A 23,899-nucleotide genomic window follows, 5' to 3' on the forward strand; every position below is an offset into this window, starting at 1 on the left:
GTCTGTTATAACCCATCTTTAGTTGGTGTTAGATGTTAGTGTTTGAAAATGATTTGCTTGTTCTTGTAGAGATTAATCAAGTAATTGAAGAGTTAAATTTAGCATGTACTGATATGGATTTTCTTATTATTTTTTATGGTGTATTTTTCATTTTATACTGAAATGGATTACTCATAAGAGTGTTTATGATCTGAACTAATTCATTTCCGAACCTTGAATATTACTTGCTCTTAACATCTGTTATTTCTCTTGTCTCATTTCCTCAGAAATTTAATTTTCTTTCCAGGTAAGGTTGAAGAAGATGACGTTGTTGAAAGTAAAATTCTGCAATATTGTAGCATAAACAAGAAAGACAAAAGGTCAGTTGGTGAAATGGAGCAGGAGGTTCTTCAAGCATTACAAGTATGTAGATACCAATCTTTCCATTTTTTTCACTCTAAAGCATTGTTTTGGTGAATACATAATAATAATTCTACCAAAGCACGAGTTTCTGTTCATGAAAGTTTGTTTCTATTTTCTTCCTCAGGCATTTTATTATGAAGGAAAAGCTATAATGTCAAATGAAGAATTTGATAATCTCAAGGAAGAACTAATGTGGGAAGGAAGCAGTATTGTTATGCTAAGTATGGGTTAATTTATAGAGTCTAAACAACCTATATGTTTATGACATTTGTCAATTGTTGAATTATAAAATCTTATGTCCAAAACTTCGATAGTATTCCTATTTCAACTCTACAGGTTCTGATGAGCAGAAATTTTTGTAAGCTTCAATGGCTTATGTATCTGGGAAGCCAATTTTGAGTGATGAAGAGTTTGATAACATGAAGTTAAAATTAAAGGTTAGCACTCGGTCTTGAGGGATCCTCTCATTTTGACATATGAAGTGATTGCCGCTAAGTTAAATGAATATCTGTGTTAAAATTGGTTTCGATAATTTGATCTTATGCATGCGAGTTTAAGTTGAATCCGTGCCATAGGTAGTTTAAGGTTAAAGCCATATATATTAACCATCATACTATTTGCCTGTGTATTCTTTTGACCATAATTGTTCTGCAGCAAGAAGGCAGTGAAATTGTAGTTGAGGGTCCACGATGCAGTCTCCGTAGTAGAAAGGTATGCCTCGATCTAGATTTCTATCCTCTTATTGTGCTTGTATTTATGTACGTTGACCTCACACAATTTTGAATTGTAATTGTCTGGTCTCTGCAGCATTAGTTTTTCTGATGCTTAAAAATTATTTGCTGGTGCTGTTATATTATATAGACTCATGTTTAAGTATAATGACCAGAATCATAAGCATTTATAATTCTGACCTCCTCATGGAATATATTGCCGAGTTTAACCACTGTAACCAATTTTCTCTTCAATCTTCTACCGTTCCCCACATTGCAGTTATCCTATACGTTGCAGCTAATGTGTTTTGTTACAAAAACTTGAAAAATCAAGCTTAGCTTTTTCCAGGATTTTTAAGAATTTACAATTTAGTCAAAATCAACATTCTGTCTGATAGACTTTTCATTTCCAAGTTCTTGAAGACTTCCATCAATGCATGTGAAATGTTATCATTGCTTATCAACTAGTTTCTATAGTTATTATGTAACATATGGAAGACATTTTTTTGGGAGATCAGAAGATGTTATGTTCGATTATTATCAGGAATAATCAAAGATTCAACTAATCATGCCAATATATTAAGAATTAAATAGAATTATCACGTTATCAGATATTACAACAGACCTTATTTGGCAATTTTGTTTCCATTTTATCAGCTGCAATGTTTTACCACAGGCACATCTTGCTCTGTTGAAGTTTATGGGAGAACAACATATATACTATTACGGTTCAATCAATTTATCTGATTCCTTCTTGTTTTTGTTTTCCCTTTTTTTGCTGACTTGAATACCAACAACCCGCCCCATCTCCCTCTTTTTCCTCTTATGGTGGAATCTGCTTCTGCAATTCAAATGGAATGTAGATGTTAACCTAATTTGTGCTGCTCAACTGTCTTCCCTCAGGTTTACAGTGACCTATCTGTTGACTATTTAAAGATGCTCTTGCTGAATGTCCCTGCCACTGTTGTTGCACTAGGCTTGTAAGTGATTACTTTTCTCACACTAGTGCAGATTATATGTTCTTGAAGCTTTTGGGGATTATGAAATTTCGTTGTGAAACTTCTTTTTAGTTACTGGTTCTCTATGAATTCTTATTTAGTGCTCCCTGATAAAAGTTACCAATACCATTGTGACAAATCCTTTCCTTTTATTTGTTGACAACCTTTAGTGAAGGAGACTCCTATCAAACAACTGTAAAAGTCTGTAACTTGTTGGTTATAATCTACTTTGCCCACAGATGCTGAGGTTTGATTTTCATGTGTTTGTTCTAATAGGTTTTTCTTCTTGGATGATCTGACTGGATTTGAAATATCATATCTTTTGGAGGCAAACAACCATCACTGCTCTTTTCCTTCTCTTCCCTTTATGAAGCAGTATAACATATAAATGCACTATGCTCAAAATGTAAAACTTGATGACATATCTCCATAATTCACTAACTATTCGGTATTGATATCAGCACAAAGGAATGATTTTTCAATTCATTGAAGGGGTTGATCAATCATATTGAATTTACCCATTGGCAATATTGTTCATACTGCCAGTGAGGCCTGATAGACAATAAAACAATCATTACTAGGAGCTTCTTCGATACTATTTACCTTTGCTCTTTCAGTTTTAGTCATAGACTTTGTTCACTTGCGGCTTCCAGAGCCATTCAGCTTCATCTTCACATGGTTCGCTGCAGTGCCTCTCATAGTTTGGTTATCTCAATCTTTTACAAGTGCAATTGTAAGAGACTCTTTGATCTTGAAGGTAGAATCTGCAATTATGTTTCTTCTAAGCCTTTAATGAGCAAGCTCCTTGACGTTTACATCTTTCTAAACTGACAGACTAATGAATTACATCATTTTCTAGGGCCCCTGTCCCAACTGCGGTACTGAGAACCAGTCCTTCTTTGGAACCATATTGTCAGTTTCAAGCGGCGGTTCCACCAACAATGTCAAACGCTCGAAGTAAGTTTAAAGTTGGTCAATAACCACATTTACTTGATGGACCTTGTGATCTTGCATGATTTTGCATAACTGCAACATTTTGCTGCAGTTGTGGAACTGAAATGGTTTATGATTCAAAGACACGATTGATTACACTACCAGAAGGAAGCAATGCTTGATTTGAGGCAGATAACTTCTTTATCCTAGAGTCTGTCTGCTCAAACTAGCAAGTGTCTTGTAATTCTTATGATATAATTGGTGCTTCACATTTTTTTATCTTCATTGCTTTAATAAAATGATGTTTGCTAAAATATTCGACTTGATTCTCAGCAACTCATTTGTTGTTGTGTAACTGGCTGGAAAGTTTTGATCTAGTCTCCCAGTGTCTAGATTTAATACTACAATGCTCAATTGATAATGGCTATTGAATGCAGGATCAATTCAATTTATGGGAAGACAAAAAATACAACTGCAAACTAACTCATAAATTTGGAGTGAGAAGTGTCACCTCATGCATAACTTTGGGTGATCAGTAATGGAGGGAAAGGAAATTTTCGGATCGTGTACTCTATAATGCATTTCCATGGTGTGTTAATATTGTAACTTAAGCATACACTTAATAGTAATACATCGACCCATTACAGGCTCGTCCCTAGAAGATGAGAGCAGAATTGTAATTATGTTGTATAGCCAATCACAAGCCACTTATGAGTAGCCGTGACACCTATGTAATCATCATCACTGTATCCTTGATGATAACTCGAAATTTGCATTAATTTGCTCCCCATGACATTAGCACGGGCAATTAGCAATATCTGAATCACTCAAGATATTAGAAAATTATTTGGCACTGATTGCAAAAGTTGAGTTTCCTGGAATAGCTAGAGCCATCTGTTGTTTGGGATCAGGGTTGGGCATCTTGCATGACCTATTCAATTCTCTCTCCCTCGCATTTTTCATCTCTTTCCAAGAGCCCAAACATATGAAGAATGGCAAAACATTATAAGCATAAATTTAGCAATATCCATAACAATGACATTCCTACATGTCATTCCAGTATTCTAAGGAGTTCCAACAAAAGGAAGATAAAGCAAACTAAATAAAAAATTTTTTTAAAAAATGCTGGCAGGCCTCTCCAAAATTAACGAAGCACAGACCACTGTCCATGCACCAAAATTGACACTCCAGTCACCACCAAGCTTCCCCTCCTAAAGAATAGCCACATCCAAGTAATCTCCAATCTGTGGATCAAAAATGTGAGCGCAACAACTAAAGAATTTGAATGATGCAAGAGTCAAGAATGCCTTGATTTTACCTGGAAGCTGAGTTCACCCAATGCCATGGCATCATCTGGTCGTCTTGCACTTGAATGAGTCAATCCCACCTAAAAATAGAGTAAAATAAATAAAAATCTATAAGATTAAAAACTTTTAAAAGCAGGTGGAAATTTTGTCCATGCAAGCATTGGTGTGTAAATTAGCAACACTTATTTCTTTTTTGTTTCTTCTAACTATGGATGTACAATCCCTCCAGAGAAGAGCAGCACATACCACTCTCAACACAAAACGACCATGTTTATCAGGATATACAAAAGCAAATGATAGTCTTGCATTTCGTCTTCTTGCCTCTGGAGCGACCTCTTTGACCTGACAGAGCGCTAGAGTTAGCTACTAGGTAAATAAGGTAATTTTATTTGGTTAAAGATGGAATTGTTCTTGGGGATGGCAGTGGGGCTAGGGGGTGAGAGGGTGAAATAACATACAAGATCAGTTAATTCACGAAGCGTTGCATCTTTCCATGTATAAATTTGAACCTCATCTTTGGGTTCTTTGCCTCTCACTGCAAAGTCTTCAACCTTGTGGTGACTTCCAATCTGCAGAAGATTAAAACAGCAAATCAGATGAAATGTATGAAATTTTGACCCGGAGAGTGTTCAAGACTATTAGCATGGTTCAATTGTTAAGCTCGGTGTTGCCTTCACCAAAATGGTGTAAGCCAATTAGATTTGGCTCTCCCTTGCTTATATTATCTTTTAACTTGTAACTTTTCAATGTGGGACACTAACAAAATGTGAATTTAATCAATCTAGTCAGCAAAAATGGTCTTTTGTGCATTCAAATAAAGAGGAATAGATTTTTGAAGATGCACAATGACTTCTCATTTAACTTATGACATATAGGAAGAGGAGCATGGAGAGGATTCGTGTGGAAGATGGTAGAAAACCAATCAGCAAAAAATTTAGTTCCAGCTTAAATGGATCCGCACGCACCCTTCCACCCAATCTTGATCCAAGTAATGAGTCTTGGCTGTGATATCCTTTTAAAGTTCTCCATCTTTCTGGATTTACCCAAAATTTTTTCTTTCTTTCAGTAGAAGTTACCATCAAAACCATCATGAATACATAACAGTTATTTTTCAAATTTATGAACAATTCCTTTTCTAATATTATTTTCAATAACGACTTTCTAATAGATTTTTCCTTAAATTTACTGTTTAACGACTTATTGTATTAGTGTTATGATACTGTTGCCTGATATATTTAGAATTTAGTTGACTGAATTGCCAAAATTTTTATTGTTTGAGCACTTAATTATATGAATTTATTGTTGACGGCCACATCACAAGAATGTATACTTGAAGAAAAATTTTGGACTTTGGCTGGATTAGCAGATTGCCACCCTCAAGGTCAACCATAGGAAATCTTGCTAGAATTCACATGTTATCAAAGATGTTAGTAGAACACAAACTGTGCTATTGAAGTGAAATACAAGGGAATCAAGTTGTATCGTACGCATTAGCTTTTTAATTAATTCATTGAAATACAAGGGAATCAAATTGTATCGTACGCATTAGCTTTTTAATTAATTCATTGAATATATAAATTATTAAAACAAGTAAGGAATCCACTTGAACAAGTGCATACAATTTTGCAAAGAAGAGTGCATAGACAGACGAGGGGAAACAGAAATCAGAATTCCAAGCATAATCTAACATTACGTTGCATATAGAAAATGAAACAAAGTGCTAAAAAAGAACCCAAAGATTGTCGACGAAATAACTAATGACGCTGAAAAGAAGGGCACCTTTGTGAAAACTCGAAGCAATAATGGGCAAGTCTGCATTCAAAAGCAAAATATCAGCCAGAAATTGATCTACAATTTACAATGTACAAAAGTTTCTAAAACCCTAAACGCAACTGAATGAAAGGGGATGTGTATAAATGTAGTAGATATTACATGAGTAGGACAGGACCTTTTCGCGATCGATTAGTTCGGGAACGGAACGATGACTGGAAGGAAGGGCTCGGCTCGGAGGAGGGAGGGGTCTGTTATGAGGTGCTGGTGGTGGTGGTTGTGGTTGGCTGCGATGCTGGGTGGCCGCTGCTGCCATTTCTCCTGTCTCCTGGTCGCGCTTCTTCTCCATCCCCCGACTCGCCGCCTCTACTTGCTTTTTTTTTTTTTTTTTTTTTTTTCAGAAAGGCATTTGCTTGCGGGTCCACTAATATCTCTTACTGGTGGACCACGAGCCAATAGATTTTTTTGGCCCAGCAAAAAATACTGAACAATAGATGTTTTTCAAAATTGAAAAATTATTATTTAAATTTAATTTATTATAAATTTAAAACAAAATATATATAATGATATATGTTTATGTCTAAAATTTATAATAAAATAAATTTTAAAAAAATCGTTAAATATATGATAAATTCAAATTATAAAAATACATTAAATTAACTAAAATTCCATAAATGGGAAAAAGGATAAATAAGAAAAATTAAATATTCCATCCATTGTACATTCTAATTAGTCAGCCAAACGAGAACCTGCCTGCACGACAACCACCATAAATAAATCAGATAGAAACCTTTGTATTCCTTTTTTTAGAACACATTTGACTTCAAGGAGGGAGGCACTATCTTCGTGCTCTCACGAAAGCAATTGTTTTTGTGCAAACTGGAACACTATATAGGGGAAACAAATACAAGTCAATGAGGCATTCTACATTGCCATAAAGGCATTAGAAGAAGCTCAGCAATACACAAAAATCCGCCAAAAAAAGAATCATGGGTTCTGTTTTCCATTCATGGAGCATTAGCTTCTTCTTGGTAACATTAACATCAGCATTCGTCGGTACATCCATGGCCACAGGCTATACTACCGTATTCCGGCCAAGCCAATGGTCTCTTGCTCATGCCACCTTTTATGGTGATGAGACCGCCTCGGCAACTATGGGTATAAGCTAAAAGTTATTTGAATTTATATCATTGAATTATTAGTAATTCGGTATAATATATGATTTAGATTGTATGAATTCTCATTATTATTATTATTATTATTTTTATAATGGATAGGAGGGGCTTGTGGGTATGGAAACTTGTTTCAAAATGGATATGGAACAGATACAGCTGCATTGAGCACAGTATTGTTCAACAATGGCTATGCTTGTGGGACTTGCTACCAAATAATGTGTGCACAATCCCCATGGTGTTACAAAGAGGTATTCGCCACAGTGACTGCTACTAATCTTTGCCCTCCAAATTGGAGTGAGGATTCTAATAATGGTGGCTGGTGCAACCCTCCTCGTGTTCACTTTGACATGTCCAAGCCTGCTTTCATGAAAATTGCCCAATGGAAGGCTGGCATTGTTCCAGTTATGTACCGTAGGTGTGTCGTCTTTATTTCTTGGCTTTTCAATTCTTTCCCCTGGAACCCTCTTTTCTCTTCCACTAACCTTTTCAGGGAAAGATAAAGTTTTTACTGAAGTATATGTGGGCCAAATAGACTAATTAATGTGTTTGACCAAGTTCTTTTTTGCTAAGCACGTAGCTTAATAACTTTTTTTTTTTTTTTTTTTGGAGGAAGATGAGATTTTGTTGTTGCTAACGTGTCTTTGGAATCAACTTCAAGGACCTACATATGACTCAAAAGGCTGCCATAAAGATTCCTAAATAGCATTCTTTTTTACTATAAAGAAGAAGGAAAAACAGAGAGACAGAGAGAATTTCTTCTAGGAGATGATGATGAATAATGCTCACATTCCTGAGATGAATTTTATTATCTAAGAAAATGTTTAAAAACGAATCACTTTCTCATCTCATCATGCGGCCGGTATATTCTTGCAGGGTACCATGCATAAGACCAGGTGGGCTTAGATTCTCATTCCAAGGAAATGGGTACTGGCTGTTGGTGTATGTAATGAATGTAGGAGGAGCTGGTGACATTGCCAACATGTGGGTAAAGGGAACCAAAACAGGATGGATCTCCATGAGCCATAACTGGGGAGCTTCTTACCAGGCCTTTGCTAGCCTTGGAGGACAGGCATTATCTTTCAAGATAACTTCATATACAACTAAGGAGACTATTTGTGCTTGGAATGTTGCTCCTGCAAACTGGAATGTGGGGTTGACTTATAACACAAATGTGAACTTCCGTTGATTATTCACTAACTACGACTCTTCTCTTATGTTGTTTTTCACTTCTTTTTTTGGTAATTTTCTTTGTACTTTATGTCATCCTTAATTATTTGCTGAAAATGGAATTTCACCTACCATAATAGCATAAGATGCCATTATCATTTGAACCATCTTTCTTAACGCTATACTTGGTTCCCCCTCCTTTACTTGGTTCCTCTTTTCACTTTAATCAGATTGAAATCCACCAAACAAGTTCGAAGAAAGTAATCATTCATTGGTATATATAATCAAATTAATTATGTTATATGAACACAATTTCCAATTAAATTTTATAAGAACGCGAACAAAGAAAATGCTTATTGGTTGAGCTCCCATGTGAAATTTGGGCCCATTAGTAGGAGAAAACAATAAAATAAGTGTAAATGCTTAATTACCATCATGGGAGACCCACAAAGGCTGTTGAAGTGGGAGACATGTCATCAACGCAGTTAAGATCATTGAGCCCTTAAGAAGGACTATCACCTCATTTCATCTCATAAGCACGCCAGTCCCCTTTTGGTATGGAAAGTCATCATAAAACCTCGCCCCAAATCATTTATTCCAAACGTTCCCACCACCTTTTTACTTCTTCAAACTTTACCTTCCAAGCTTCTTCAAAAATCTATAATTGCATTCAACATATACTTCAAGTCTTCCTGTGTGTTGAGGCTTTTTATCCATTTAAATTCAAATTTTGAATGCTTAGTTTGTCATTGAATAGAATAAACTTTTCATTTTTCAATATATTTCTCAAGAAAAAAAAATCTTTATGGGAAATAAGATCACAGTATTACTCAAATTGCACCTATCGTATAAGAGTACTACATTCTATGGAAAGCAAGACAGGAACTTTCCTTTCCCTCTTAACTTTCTTCTTCTTTTTTAATCCACTGAAAGCTGTCTTTTCCCCATCATAAATTTCCCTGAACAGTCTCAGCTTTCTTCTTTGCAACTCCTTTCTTGTTACTTATCCACAGGAAGAGAAGTAGCTTCTCGGTGGAACTATTTTCCATAGAAATCATTCCCTTTTCCTTTAATTTGCAAAACCACTCTAGTCCTGACCAGCTCCTTTTATACCAAGTTCACATTCTCACATGGGCTTCCTCCTCTCTTTCTCCTTGATAACTCTACTGTCCTTGGCATCCATTAGAAATGAAGCTCAAGGGATCAAATCTGCCCGTCTTCTCGATCTTGTCATTAGAGATTACACATTCAAGTCCTATGACATAAACAACAAGACAGGTATGATACACACTGTACATTTACCTGCAAACTTCTCCGGCATCGAAGTGGATACTGTGAAGTTCCGATGTGGCAGTCTGAGGAGATATGGCGCTCAGGTAAAGGAATTCCATCTTGGTATTGGTGTAATTGTGGAGCCATGTGTGCAAAGAGTCATGGTAATTAGACAAAATTTAGGGCATAACTGGTCTTCTATATATTATGCCTGCTTTGACTTGTCAGGATATCAGCTTGTGTCCCCCATTTTAGGCCTTTTAGCATATAATGATGGTAGTGATGTGAATTTTAGCAATCCTGTCGAGCTTGGAATCCATGCTGGAGAAAAACCAATCACTATAGACTTTACCAATACAACCAGTATAGCCCACCCATCAGGAATTAGGCCACTCTGTGCTAGTTTTGAAAATGACGGCAAGGTGAAACTGAAAACCCCAGCATCGCATAATATTTGTGTAGTCACAAGGCGTGGACATTATGGTTTGGTGATCGAATCGCCCCCACCATCAGCAGGAGCACCAGGGCAAGCAAGAAAGAAGATCAGCCTATGGAAAGTGGTGGTGGGGAGCACGGTTGGAACTGCCTTGGGCGTACTCCTTTTGGGTTTGCTTTTGGTGGCAATGTTTGTTAATGTAAAGAAGAAAGCAAAAATGGAGGAGATGGAAAGAAGAGCCTACGAAGAGGAAGCTCTGCAAGTGTCAATGGTTGGCCATGTGAGGGCACCTACAGCAACTGTTACTCGGACCACGCCTGCAATTGAACATGAGTATATACCTTATCATCCTTCTTGAATTGTTCATTTCTCATTATGAACATCATTCTTTTTGTAATAATGTTTTAAAACTAAACGAATTCGTATTAATTTAAGAAGAAGGATAGAATCAACAGGTTTTTTTTTTTTTTATTAGGAGCACAGAAACAGGACAAATCTGTGTCACTCTGTTTTCCCTTTAATTCCTTCATTCCTTTTTGTAAACTGTCTAATTTTGTTTTTAGATTAAAACTTGGAATGCTTCATTCTGTGTAATTAGAATTTAGAATTTCCAGGTTCATTAATGACATTCAATTTCTTGTAATCAAATTAAGCAATGAGCCAAGAACCCAAAAACTGAAAAAAGAAAAAAAAAAGTTTTGGTCAGCATTTGGTAAAGGTGGAGTTGAAATCCAACTAAGAAGAAACCAAAAAGATATGATTTTTTTTTTTCTAAGAGAATGTCTGCTCGCTTGAAAATGAGAAGATTTAGTCCAGGAAAGGCATTAGCAAAATTCAGTATTCAAAACTCAAAATAAGAATGAGAGATTCTCAGACAATCTGTTTCTATCTTGGTCTTTCTCGTGGATTTTAGCCATTTAATGCACAAGTTGACAGGTGAAGAAGAGACTCACAGTAGACATAATCCAAAACATTTGCCTTTCTCCCCTAAAATTCATCTTGTTTTATCTTCGTTAGAGCCAAATCAACTTTGGCTCAATGCACTCAAATCATATTAAAAACTACGATATTATGAATTTTAATAGAAACAACTTGTTACATTAATTTTTAAAACATCAATCACGCCATGTAATATCATGAATTTTTTAATATATATATGAATTTTATAAATTTAAATATTATTTTACTAGTTTACAATTTTATAACACATTTTTATAAGAATTATATTAGATATTTATTTAAGTATGACATATGATGGATATGGATTAAATGGGTAATCGCGGTTTGAACTAATCTGACTATAACCGAGTCTTTATGGATATGAAAAGTCAGGGTAAGATACAATTTTGAGTTGATCTTGTTAGTTCCAGCACTTAGATTTAAGTGAAAGTCTAGCTTAAATTGATGAAAAGTAAATTGATGGAAAGTCAAGGCAAGACGTAGTTTTGAATTAGTCTTGCTAGCCCTCGCACTTGAATTTAAACGAAAGTTCGGTTTGAATTGAATTCACTAGTAGAATTTAGATTAAAACAGCTATACAGGGAATTAACCGCATATTTATATATTAATGAGATATACTAGATGCATGCATAATTTTAAATTATCTTCTCGTATAATTTTTATTGAATTATTTATTATACGTGTTAGATGTATATTACATGATAAGATTACACATTTTAGATAGTTATAAAAATTGCATCGATAATCAATATATAAACTTAATGAATCGAACATTCACTCTTTTTCCCATATTGCAAGAGGAGAAATTTTATTTTAAAATCTAACTTGCATTTTTTTTTGGTAAATTGTTGTAATGTTTAATTGCTAATTTTAATTTTTATTGTGTTTATTTATTTATTTATTCTTAAAATTTTACTTTGATATTAGTGTATAAATATATTTTATTAATTAATGATATTAAGGGCCTATTTAGTTTAACTGTTGAATACAGCTGATAACTGTTAACTGATAACCGTTACTGTTATCAATATCTAAACTCAATGAATCAAACATTCACTCTTTTTCCCAGATTGCAAGAGGAGAAATTTTATTTTAAAATCTAACTTGCATTTTCTTTTATAAATTATTGTAATGTTTAATTGCTAATTTTATTTTTTTTTTGTTTATTTATTTATTCTTAAAATTTTACTTCTATATTAGTGTATAAATATATTTTATTAATTAATGATATTAAGAGCATATTTAGTTTAACTGTTGAATACGGCTGATAACTGTTAACTGATAACTGTTACTGTTAGCTGATAGTTAGTAACTGATTTATGTTAAGTGTTTAGTAAAACTATATTTAGCTGTTACTGTTGATATATGAAATACCTAATAAAGGTATATATTATATAATTTATTTTATTATTAAAATAAATATAAAATTATAAATTTATTATATTATATTATTTATTTTATTGTTAAATTAAATATAAAATTATTAAATTAATATATTATATCATTTATTATATTATTAAAATAAATATATAATTATTGATCTATTATATTATATTATTTATTTTATTATTTAACTAATAAAATAATTATTTTTTTAAATAATTAAATAACTTTAAAAATATATATAAAATAATAAAGTAATTATTATTATTGATAAAGAAAAAACTTATAATTAATTTTAATGTTTTAGATATAAATAAATATTTTATATTATATTTTATTAATAAAAAATATTTTAACAAAGTTGAAATGTATTTATTAAAATGTTAAAATTATATTTAAAAAATATAAAAGTATTAATAATATTAACTTTTGAGTTAAATAAAAAAGGATAATATGGTCAAAATAAAAAAAATATAATCAAATTAGCTATCAGTTATTGAGAAACAACTCTAAAAATAGAGCTAATACAAACTGTAGCTGATGGGTATCATATCAGCTACCCATCAACTATCCTCTAAATGAATTATGAATATTAAGTATCAGGTTGAACCGAACTCTTTTAGTTTCTGTATTATTGATTAAGTTGAATTAGACTCTTAAAATTATATTATAATATTTTATATATTTGATTTCAGTTTATTTGGCCTAAAATTTTAGACTGATTATGGGTTTAGAAATATTAATACTTATTATAATTTTCAAGGGTTTTATGTTAATTAAATTTTAATGTTAGTTCGGTCCTTAGAATTGAGCAGTGATATTCTTTTTTTTTTTATTGATAATAGCCAAATTTTAATAAAACTTTTTATTTTTATTAATTGATTTTAATTTAAATAAAATTGACCAGTTTCAATTTAATTAATATTAATTTAATAAATTAAAATATGATAATTTTGATTTAATTTCATTTTTAAATTAGATTGATTCAATTTTAACTCTATTTCAATTTCAAACCAAATTTCTAATTCTTCCCTTCACATTTCGTAAGCTTTTTTTTTTTTTAATTCATCTGGCGTTTGTTTACCATATTTCAAGCAATGATTTTTTTATAAAAAAAAAAATTCTATGAATTTTTAAAAATAAATATTTATTATAATGAGAATTTGCAGTTTGAATCATTATAAAGTTATAAATAATTCTTTAAAAGATAGAATAATTTATTTTTTAAATTGGGAGAGAAAAAAAAAACCAGGATCCAGTACCGCCAGGCCTAGAGAAAGCCATTCTCCTTGTCCGAGATGGAACAAAAAAATTAAGGGGTTGTTTGGTTTACCTGTTTGGTGCAGCTGATAGCTGATAGACACCTAAACAGGTAAATTGTGGTGTTTGGAAAGTTTAAAAAAATAGAGTTGATAACTGATGGGTAACTGATATAATACCCATCAGCTGCAGTTTGTATCAGCTCTATTTTTAGAGCTGTTTCTCATCGGCTGATAGCTGATATGATTTTATTTTTTATTTTGACAATATTATCCTTTTTTATTTAACTTGAAAATTAATATTATTAATATTTTTATTTTTTTATTTATAATTTTAATTAACGTATTTCAATTTTATTAAAATATTTTTTATTAATAACATAAAATATAAAATATTTATTTATATCCAAAAACTTAAAATTAATTATAAATTTTTTTATTAACAATAATAATTATTTTATTATTTTATTTATATTTTTAAAATTATTTAATTATCTTTAAAAAATAATTATTTTTTTATTTCAATACTAAAATAAATTATATAATATATTAATTTAATAATTATATATTTAATTTAATAATAAAATAAATAATATAATATAATAAATTTATAATTTTATATTTATTTAAATAATAAAATAAATTATATGATATATACTCTTATTAGTCATTTCACATATTAACAGCAACAGCTAAATATAATTTTACCAAACACTTAATATAAAACAATTTATCATCACTATCGCTATCACCATCACCTAACAGAATAAAGAATCAGCTAACAACTATCAGCTGTATTCACCGGTTAATCCAAACAGGCCCTAAAAGGGGCTTACAGCCGAACGGTGCATATTTTCTACATATCATCCTTTATATATACTCGCCCACATGCAATTACCACTCTCATTTTCGAGCGAAAAAATCAGGCAGCTTAGCGTAGGTTGACAATTATTTCCCGGGAAAATTAACAGCCTGACACCAAACCCAATCTCACATATCTGTACGCTATACCCGCCAGCGCCTAAGCCCAATCCCACCCATCTTCTTCAACCTCAACCCCTTTCTTTTTATCTCTCTAGGGTTTCTGTGTTGTGCAGTGTCATAATCTCCAATGGATGATCCCACGATTTCACCATTGACTGTCCAATCAGTTCCTTCGTCCAAGCTGAATGTTCCTGCCATCATGCCACGCCCGTCTCTGAATCTCGAAACCCTAACTCCATCTGACCACGTGAGCCGCTTGATCAATTCCAACCACTATATATCTCCGTCAAGAACGATTTATTCCGATAGGTTTATTCCTAGCAGATCCAACTCCAATTTTGCCCTATTCAACATCTCGTCGTCTTCGCCTCCATTGTCGACGAATCCTCCGGCGTCTGACGGAGGAAAGGAGGACAGCTCCAGTGCCTACGCAGCACTCCTCCGCTCTGCTCTTTTTGGATCCAAGACGCCGGATAAAAGGGACTCGCCGGGACGCAATATTTTCCGGTTCAAGACGGAGACGAGACAGTCAATGCACTCGCTTTCGCCTTTTGGTTATGATGACGAGAGACCTGGCGTTAGCCATAGCCCTGTTAAGACTCCGAGGAAGGTCCCAAGATCACCTTATAAGGTAATTTTAAATTTCTTTTGAATATGGGTCTTTGAAATTTTTCGGAATATTTTGTTCTGGATTTATCGTGATTGACTTTCTTTTAATTGTTGGTTCGTTTAGGTATTGGACGCACCCGCATTGCAAGATGATTTTTATTTGAATTTAGTGGACTGGTCGTCGCATAATGTACTAGCAGTGGGTTTGGGGAATTGTGTGTATTTGTGGAATGCTTGTAGTAGCAAGGTCAGTACTGGGTTTTGAAGTTTGCTGCTGTTTGAGTTATTTTGGTGCTTTTCTAGTTATTGATTTTTTGCATTTTTACTCAAGTAGGTGACAAAATTGTGTGATTTGGGGATTGACGATAGTGTGTGTTCAGTGGGATGGGCTCAGCGTGGAACACATCTAGCTGTTGGAACTAGTAATGGGAAAGTCCAGGTTAGTGTTCTCTTTATATGCATATTGAATTTCCTTGTAAAATAGACTAGCAACAATATCTAAAATGAATTTGGGTATTGTTTATATCAGGCAAGAATCAAGTTAGTGCATTAACATGAAACAACTAACCTTCAAGAGTTTCTGATGTTACTAAGTTGGTTGTGTTCTTTGCTCCTTCGCAGCATCAAGGGAATATAACATGTTTATACTACACTTGTGCAAAACACTTCCATCAGTGTTCTCATTGGATTTTCGCTTGTTTCAATGACTGGCATTATTTCACTAATCCGTCTAATCATCTTGTTTATAGATTTGGGATGCATCTCGCTGTAAAAGAGTAAGAACCATGGAGGGCCATCGATTACGTGTTGGGGCCTTGGCCTGGAGTTCATCTGTGTTGTCTTCTGGTAGCCGGGATAAGAGTATTCTTCAAAGAGATATACGTGCTCAGGAAGACTTCGTTAGCAAACTCTCCGGGCACAAGTCAGAGGTTGGACTTTTAACATTTTGAGCCCAGAACTTCTAGACCAATTAATTTTACTCTTTTCATTACTACCTTGGACTTCACTCAGAATATTTATTCTGCTTTTGCATGCTTCTCTGTTGATTTCATTTTACCAATTACGATTTTTTAAATTTTTAGTTAGAAACTATATCTACTACCCATCACTGTACTTTGAATTTGACTATTCTTCTTGACCTAATAATAATGGGCTGTGGTTTAGGTCTGTGGATTAAAGTGGTCTTATGATAATCGTGAGTTGGCATCTGGTGGGAATGATAACAGAGTAAGTAATGGCACCTTTTTCATATATAGTGCTCATTGTTGAGATTGCTGAAAAGTATTCATTTTCCTCAATTGTTTATACTGCTGAAAGGTATTGATTTTTTTTTCGTTATTGAAGACTAAATTTTTGTCATCCATATGCAGCTTTTTGTTTGGAATCAACATTCAACTCAACCTGTGCTAAAATACTGTGAGCATACTGCGGCCGTAAAAGCAATTGCTTGGTCACCCCATCTTCATGGACTTCTTGCATCTGGTGGTGGGACTGCAGATCGGTGTGTAAGGTTCTGGAATACAACCAGTAATTCACATCTCAGCTGCATGGACACTGGCAGTCAGGTGAAGTACTTAATTCTTATTTTATATTTTCTATGCCCTTTTGGATATAATATATGCATGGCAAGGGAAACCGTAACAAGTAAATAAGTTATCATATTTATTTTCTTGTTCCTTTTTTTTTTTTTTCGCAAATTGATTCGTGCTGCTGATCTCAACTAATTTGAGAATAGTGCAACAAGTTCTCTTCTATTCATCCTCAACTAGTTGAGTTTGGTTTCTAGTTAACTGAAAATTAGTGAAAGATGTGCCATGAGATGCAGTTGCACCATTTACTTGAAAAAAATGTCCAGTGTTTCAAGTAATTACTAGAAAAGAACCCACAAATAGTATAAACTTTGAATTTCAATAAATTTGCCTTTCCAATAGAAGAAGAGAAGTATAGAAAAGTAGATGGGATGGGGGATGAGCAACCATGTTATGCTCTAGCTATCTCTTCAAGGGACCATAACACATTTTCAAGAGCCTATTTTAATAACTTTTTTTTTTTGCACTGTCCATAATGAAGCATTTCAACATGACCTAGAAGCATTACACATTTCTGAGGATTTAACCCAAAATCGTTCAGAGTGGAGAAAGCGAATCCATATAGCCGACCCCAAATTTTTGGGGATAAAGGCTTAGTTGAGTTGAGTTGAGTTGTCCATAATGAAGCATTTCCTCCAGTTTTACCCATAACACATTTTCTAGAGCCGACAAATAGATTTTTGTGTGTTTTTGTGCATGATTATAGAATTTCTAATTATGGTTCATTCCTGTGCTATGCATGTTTTATGATATTTTTTGTTGTGTAGTTTTTTCATAGTTAGTACCTAGTACCTCTTCTGTGAAGTAATATGGAAAAGAAGCTGCCATAAATATAGAACATTGCCTATTCAAAAGTTGCCTATTTCTCTCTCTATTTCTTCAAATTCTTAGATGTACTGATATCCACCTTGTAACTGTGGCAGGTGTGCAATCTTGTGTGGTCTAAGAATGTCAATGAACTTGTCAGCACTCATGGGTACTCTCAAAACCAAATAATAGTATGGAGATACCCCACCATGTCAAAGGTGCTAAATTTGTTGTGTTTTTTATTATACTCACAAAATTATCTCTTGTTAGCTGTGTCTTTAACTCTTAAGATTTATTCTGCTCTTCCAGTTGGCAACTCTTACTGGTCATACATACAGAGTACTTTATCTTGCCATCTCACCAGATGGACAGGTAGTTCATCCTCCATTAATTAACTGTAGTTGTTCTTTTTCTAGATATATAAGCAGTCATGCAAAGTATTTATTTTATGTTAGTTCTTATTCTTTCCTAAGCTATATTATATGCTTCAGACCATTGTCACGGGAGCAGGGGATGAAACTCTACGGTTTTGGAATGTGTTCCCTTCCCCTAAATCTCAGGTAAATTCTTTGTGAATATCATTAATTCAATCCCACCACAACAGCAGCTATGTTTGATAGTCCAATATGGTCTTAGTATATTTTACGATTCTCACCCAATTCTCTGTTCTTATGGATGTTTCCTCTAATACACAAAATTTATAGTTTCAGTTTATTTTCATAGGATGGGTGCAACAATAACTTTGGTAAAGAAAAACAATGGTTGTTTTTTACCAATAAATGGAATTGGAAGTTTCCTATAACTTTATTTGCTATCCCCCAAAATATCAGCTTACTGTATCATAGGTGCGGTTGTCAGAATTGGACATGATTCTTGTTACATGTGCTTAGAAAATCAAATTCTTTAATAATATTTTAGTTTGTATTTTTTTTTTTCTATACTAACTCATGTAAGGATGAACTACTATTGCAGAACACTGACAGTGAAATTGGAGCATCATCTCTAGGAAGAACTACAATCCGGTAATTAATGGAGACTTAAAAGAATCTGTGGCTGTTTCATCGGAGGAACAAAAGATCGTAGATATGTCTTCAGCTCGAAGATTATTCTACAAAATGGAGCCTCATCAGATTGATTTTCTTGAAGCAACCCTTGACCAGCGCGGAAATTTGCAGGGACCTGAAAGGGCTGAGCGTGTGAATGGATGTAATGATATTTCTAGTGGTTCCTGCAAATTATTAATTTTGTGCTGGCCCCTTTGTCCCTTGATTTATAAAGTGTATAGTGGGAGGTGTTTTCTTTGTATCATTACTAAATGCTAACATTTTGGTCAGCAAGTCTTCATAGTTTTGTAAATAAAACGGCATTTGTATTATTGTTCTATCCATGAGTAAAAGATCTGTAGTATTCGGGAAGGTTTGAGTAGTCTGGTTGCAACGAGTACTCTTTTTGAGTGCTCTTTGTTATTATCACAACTCCATTTTAGAATGGTAAATGACTTTCCATCGTCTGGTAATATATAACTCGCTCTCCATCATTCTCTGAGAATATTTCCCCGTTTAGGTTCTATTTGTTTTGCAGAAAGTATTTTATTTGAAAATATTTTTTATATTTTTTTTAATATTTAGAGTATTCAAGTGGTGAATCAATAAAAAAATATTTTTCGATTGAAAAGAAAAATTATATGATTTTTAATAAAAATAGGAGTATTTTTTTTAAGATTTGATAATTATAAAAAAATATAAATATATATAATTAATAAATAATAATAAAATATATTTTCATGAGCCGCAGGATACACATTTTTAGCCATTAAACCTTCTCTTTGCATTAAAATGTGCTACTAACCACGTTCCCACCCTATGTGACTCGTGGGTGGTAGAAGTAGCCATAGCTTCAAGTGTTTTTCTTTAATGTTTTTAATTCACGGGGCAAGAAAGACCCCATTTCTATAAAGAAAAGAAAATATGAAAACGATGTCAAAGATTTTTAACCGTGCCATAAAAGAATGTTCAAATCCTTATTAGGAGTAATGTTAAATTTTTTTTTGTCACAAAACTTTTAATTTAAACTCAAAACTGCTTTGCTCTTATTAAGTGAGATACATATGTGAAATAAATTAAATATTTATTCATTTTTTTATTTTTAAATAATAAAAATATTATATTTATATTTTTATGTTAAAATTAAAATTAGTTATGATTAATTAAAATTAAAAATATTCGAATATGATTTTTATATAACTAGTTAAAATTATAATTATAATTAATTGCAATTGAAATTATAATTTCAATTGCAATTGAAATTATATTTTCAATTGCAATTAATTAATCAAGTAAATTTTCGCTTGTTCTTCCATTAAATTTATTTATTAAATCATTTATATATGATTACGAGTAAAAAAAATTTATATATGATGGAACCACACTAATTATCACAAATTCTTCAGGATAAATTCGACACACATCCTACAATAAAACTAAAATAATTCCAATAAATACAAAAGAAAAACAGAGCTTGGAGTCTAAATGTATCCCAAGGAAGGCATACCATTTTCAATCCCTACATACAAATATACATGAGCAATACCTTCTGATAGAAAACAATCAGGCGCGACAAGACGTTAGGGGCAAATGGACAAACCATTTAGGGTTTTTGAGCTGCTTGTTGAATGCTCTGCTGGGTCCCTTCAGCTCTGTGGGGTGGTCTTTGTGACCAAGGGATTAAGCTCATTGGTGGGAAACAACACTCGCAGTTCTCTTTACATGGCTCGGGCAAGTCCCAATTACTTGCTGGGGTTGCCTGCTGGTTGCTTTCATGGGGTCTATGGACCCCAGAAGAAGGTGCTCCAGCATCCTTTAAAGGGCCCCAACACTCTGCCCTATTGAATTCTGGAATCTTTGAATGGAAATAAACCCAAACCAAAGCTTCTTGTAATTCTGGGTAATTGTTAAACAAATTCCCATCTCCGTGGACAAAGGCCTTCAACACCTATTTCATAACAAAATTAGAAGGAAAAGAAAAAAAAAATGATGATATGATCAAATTAGAAGATATTAAATCACTGATTAACAGAAGTTAATGGTAGATTTACCACAGGGAGTTCTTTGCAGAAGATGAAATATCTGAGCCTTGCACATAAATCTAATAAAAAATGGCCTCCACTTATATGACAATGAACATGAAGAGACATCTTTCCCTTCACTTTCTTCCATTCTGCCACAACTTCATCTCTGTACAATTTGTTGGACCATCCCTGCAACTGCAACCAAATCCTCACTAAAATTTCTCTTTCCTCTTGTTCAAGAATCAAAAGTTCTGATCAAGAAATCAAGCAGCAAATGTACATTTTTTAATACCCTGTTTTTCCTCTGTTTCTTCTATACACATCTTATTACCTTACATGAGATGCCTTTTGTTTTCCACTTCCTATTTCTCGTTAACCAAAAAGATTAAATAAAAAAAAAATTCCCTTCTTATTTGTTTATTTTAAGATTGAATAGAACTCGTAAAGTGCTCTGTTTTCTCTGTAAGATTCCAGCTCAATCAAAATATGATAACCACTTAATCAGACTGAAAAACCATGATTTAGCATCTGGGTATAGCAGATCAAGGATTACCTGAGAATTATTTATTGTCTGTGAGATGGCTAAAGTAAGCCTAGCAGTAATATCACTATGTGTTAGTGTATAAGTCCTCGGCAGCTTCGCCGGATGCTTCTCCTCATCAACCCCTACAAACAACACCTTCAACTTTGAAGCCTCAAAAATTGATGGCCCAAATAATCTTGCCACCTGATCCAGTCAAGACCCACTAATCGAAATCAATCTTAAAGCATGAAAAAATTGCAACCTTTAACTGAAAAAAGAAACTCACAGGACTGATTCTCTTCTTGGGTTTTCTTCTGGAGGGGCAGAGAGGGCTGTTCTGCTCAAACACAGATGGTCTTCGCTTTAAAGGAAGCAGAGAAACAATAGACAAAGCACCCATCTCTGACCCTTTCCCTGTTAGCTCCCAACTTTTTTGGGCATCCAGAAATAGAACTCAATTATGTTCAAGTCTAATTTTGGAGACTTGAAAACTGTAGGAGAAGAAAGGGGGGGAATATTTTATTACTTTCTCTTTTGCCTTTTTTTTTTTCACCCTCTTTTTTCTTCTATGTTTTCTCCGCTTTGGTTTGCTTTGCTTGTGTGCTTAGACTTGAAGACTTGGAAGATTCAGGTTAGGACCATAGAGAAGCAAGAAGTTGACGTTATATGGACTTGCAAGCTCATGAGGTTTCGATGCGTGTGGGCAATAGACTAATGGTAGTTTTCCGAAGGGGTTGGTTGTTGCTTCAAGGAGTTGCCTTCTTGACTGAACCAGGATTACAATTGGACACGTAGTGAAATTTTGCATTAAGCACATCTGTTGAGATGTTACTCTCACATGCATGTTGCACCTTCTTCACCTCTCCCTTTTGCTTCCCTAGGAAGTGGGGGCTTCAGGCCTGCAGCTTTAAAATTATACAATAAAACCAATTCATGTTCCTTCAACGATTAAATTTCACTATAATTAATGATATTACATTAAATAAAAAATCAAAATTTTTATTACTCTGTCCTCAGTTGCACAAGATCAGAAATGAGGGGATTTTTTATTCTTCCTTTTTATTTTTTTTCTTTAACATTGTTAACAAGGGGAGATATTTAAACTCATATCCAAATGACCTTTAATTCAGTATTTTATCACAAGCTGTATTTTTTAAAATATATTTCAATCATAAAATGTGTTTAAATTATTAATTAAAATATATAAAACTAAATAAATTTGAATATTATTTATGTATTAATAATTAGATTTAAGATAAATTTAAATAATTTATATGATAAATTTTAATTAAATTCAAAATAAATTCAAATATTAAATTATTAATAAATTAAAATATAATAATTTTTACAAGTACCTTATATATTATATATTGATATTCTATAATATAAATTCTATTTCTCTTAATTATAGCTCTAAATTTAATGAAATAATATAAGTGAAAAATACATAAATAACTCAAAAAAGAAATAAGGGGGAAATATTATCATAATTGACATAATGCCAAGCATTAATGATAGTAAATCCAAGAAAAATGAAAGCATAATATGAACATAAGCAATACAATAGCATACAGAGAACCCCAAACAAAATTCTCAGAATCAATTATTTTCATCCTGATAACAGAGCAAGCCAAACTATCGTGTGGTTGCACAACTCCTCTGCAGCTTTTCCTGTTGCCTCGTTTCGCGCGCCACCCTAAAAAGAAGATCATCCTCTTCGAAGCTTCAAAAATGGCCGGTCAAAGTAGTCTTGCGACCTGATAAATCCAGTAAAATCCACAAAATCAGAGGGAAGAGAAAGAAATTATTAAAACATCTGAATCCTGAACAAAACATATGTGAAAACTGATAATGCTTACAGGAACAAGAGATACGTTCTTCTTGATGGGTTTTCTTCTTGGAGGAAAGAAGGAAATGTTTTGTTCAGAAAGAAGAGGTCTTGGCTTTGCAATAATAATCAGAGAACCCATGTCTCTCCCTCGATCTCTCCTTCGTGCCTCTATTTTTTCATGTGACTGCAAATTTTCAGATTTTATACCCCCAAGAATCCAGATTTTTGGAACACGCCAACCATTTTAAAGAGCTCAAAACTGAAGTTATTATTCTTGATTATTTAAATATAAAATTTAGTTACGCTAACTATTTTTTTAATAAAATAAAATTACACATCAGAAAACTTAATTATTTTAACTTATAATTAAATTAGATGAAGGGATTAAAATAGAATAAATTATTTTAAAATAAGAATAAAATTTTAAATTATAAAATTTAATAAATCTTATTTTTTTAAGAAATAATAAATTTTAATTCAATAATAGTAATAGAATCTCATTACAATTATAAAATTTTAAATTTAAATTATATTCATAAATACATATACATATACATAAGAGTGGTCAAGGTCTGGTTTTGAATCGGAATCGAATTGAAATCGGTTCGGTCAAAATCGGATCAAAACCGATTAAAATCAGAATCGATTTCAAATAGGACCGAAATCGTTCTGCTGTTTGGTTCAGGTTCATATTTTTTAAGAATCGTGAACCGGCGG

The 23,899-nt window shown here is 33.0% G+C and overlaps 5 protein-coding genes, 1 long non-coding RNA gene and 1 pseudogene across 7 annotated transcripts; 4 read left to right on the forward strand and 3 right to left on the reverse strand.

Annotated features, from left to right (window-relative positions):
• Positions 1-255: 255 nt before the first annotated feature.
• LOC110640004 (PGR5-like protein 1B, chloroplastic) lies at positions 256-3,232 on the forward strand (annotated as a pseudogene).
• A 797-nt stretch (positions 3,233-4,029) lies between these two features.
• LOC110639999 (histone deacetylase complex subunit SAP18) lies at positions 4,030-6,522 on the reverse strand. Of its 2 annotated transcripts, XM_021791133.2 has the most exons (6): positions 6,299-6,520; positions 6,130-6,162; positions 4,809-4,919; positions 4,597-4,692; positions 4,362-4,430; positions 4,030-4,287 (listed from the first exon to the last, which is right to left on the reverse strand). In XM_021791133.2, the coding sequence occupies exons 1-6, from the start codon at positions 6,467-6,469 to the stop codon at positions 4,255-4,257; spliced, it is 513 nt and encodes a 170-aa protein (XP_021646825.2). In that variant the 5' UTR covers positions 6,470-6,520; the 3' UTR covers positions 4,030-4,254. The 2 variants fall into 2 exon arrangements, with proteins under 2 accessions (XP_021646825.2, XP_057994651.1); XM_058138668.1 differs by lacking the exon at positions 4,597-4,692 and having other exon boundaries at positions 6,299-6,522.
• A 587-nt stretch (positions 6,523-7,109) lies between these two features.
• Positions 7,110-8,481, forward strand: LOC110640024 (expansin-A7). Its single transcript, XM_021791157.2, has 3 exons — positions 7,110-7,278; positions 7,398-7,710; positions 8,169-8,481. Exons 1-3 carry the CDS (start codon positions 7,110-7,112, stop codon positions 8,479-8,481), a joined length of 795 nt encoding a protein of 264 aa, XP_021646849.2.
• An 810-nt stretch (positions 8,482-9,291) lies between these two features.
• Positions 9,292-10,725, forward strand: LOC110640022 (uncharacterized). The gene has a single exon (XM_021791156.2). The coding sequence runs from the start codon at positions 9,593-9,595 to the stop codon at positions 10,526-10,528; it is 936 nt and encodes a 311-aa protein (XP_021646848.2). The 5' UTR covers positions 9,292-9,592; the 3' UTR covers positions 10,529-10,725.
• Positions 10,726-14,707: 3,982 nt separating this feature from the next.
• On the forward strand, positions 14,708-19,176 carry LOC110640020 (B-type cell cycle switch protein ccs52A). The gene is made up of 10 exons (XM_021791153.2): positions 14,708-15,387; positions 15,490-15,612; positions 15,700-15,804; positions 16,115-16,294; positions 16,530-16,592; positions 16,736-16,930; positions 17,878-17,979; positions 18,071-18,133; positions 18,253-18,321; positions 18,734-19,176. Exons 1-10 carry the CDS (start codon positions 14,884-14,886, stop codon positions 18,785-18,787), a joined length of 1,458 nt encoding a protein of 485 aa, XP_021646845.2. The 5' UTR covers positions 14,708-14,883; the 3' UTR covers positions 18,788-19,176.
• A 975-nt stretch (positions 19,177-20,151) lies between these two features.
• LOC110640007 (protein STAY-GREEN, chloroplastic) lies at positions 20,152-22,416 on the reverse strand. The gene is made up of 4 exons (XM_021791140.2): positions 21,638-22,416; positions 21,382-21,555; positions 20,856-21,023; positions 20,152-20,752 (listed from the first exon to the last, which is right to left on the reverse strand). Exons 1-4 carry the CDS (start codon positions 21,749-21,751, stop codon positions 20,408-20,410), a joined length of 801 nt encoding a protein of 266 aa, XP_021646832.2. The 5' UTR covers positions 21,752-22,416; the 3' UTR covers positions 20,152-20,407.
• A 387-nt stretch (positions 22,417-22,803) lies between these two features.
• On the reverse strand, positions 22,804-23,416 carry LOC110640009 (uncharacterized). The gene is made up of 2 exons (XR_002492001.2): positions 23,211-23,416; positions 22,804-23,108 (listed from the first exon to the last, which is right to left on the reverse strand). It is a non-coding gene; the product is annotated as an uncharacterized LOC110640009 (long non-coding RNA).
• Positions 23,417-23,899: the final 483 nt, after the last annotated feature.

This window comes from Hevea brasiliensis, chromosome 16 (genome assembly GCF_030052815.1).
Source record: "Hevea brasiliensis isolate MT/VB/25A 57/8 chromosome 16, ASM3005281v1, whole genome shotgun sequence".
NCBI lineage: Eukaryota > Viridiplantae > Streptophyta > Magnoliopsida > Malpighiales > Euphorbiaceae > Hevea > Hevea brasiliensis.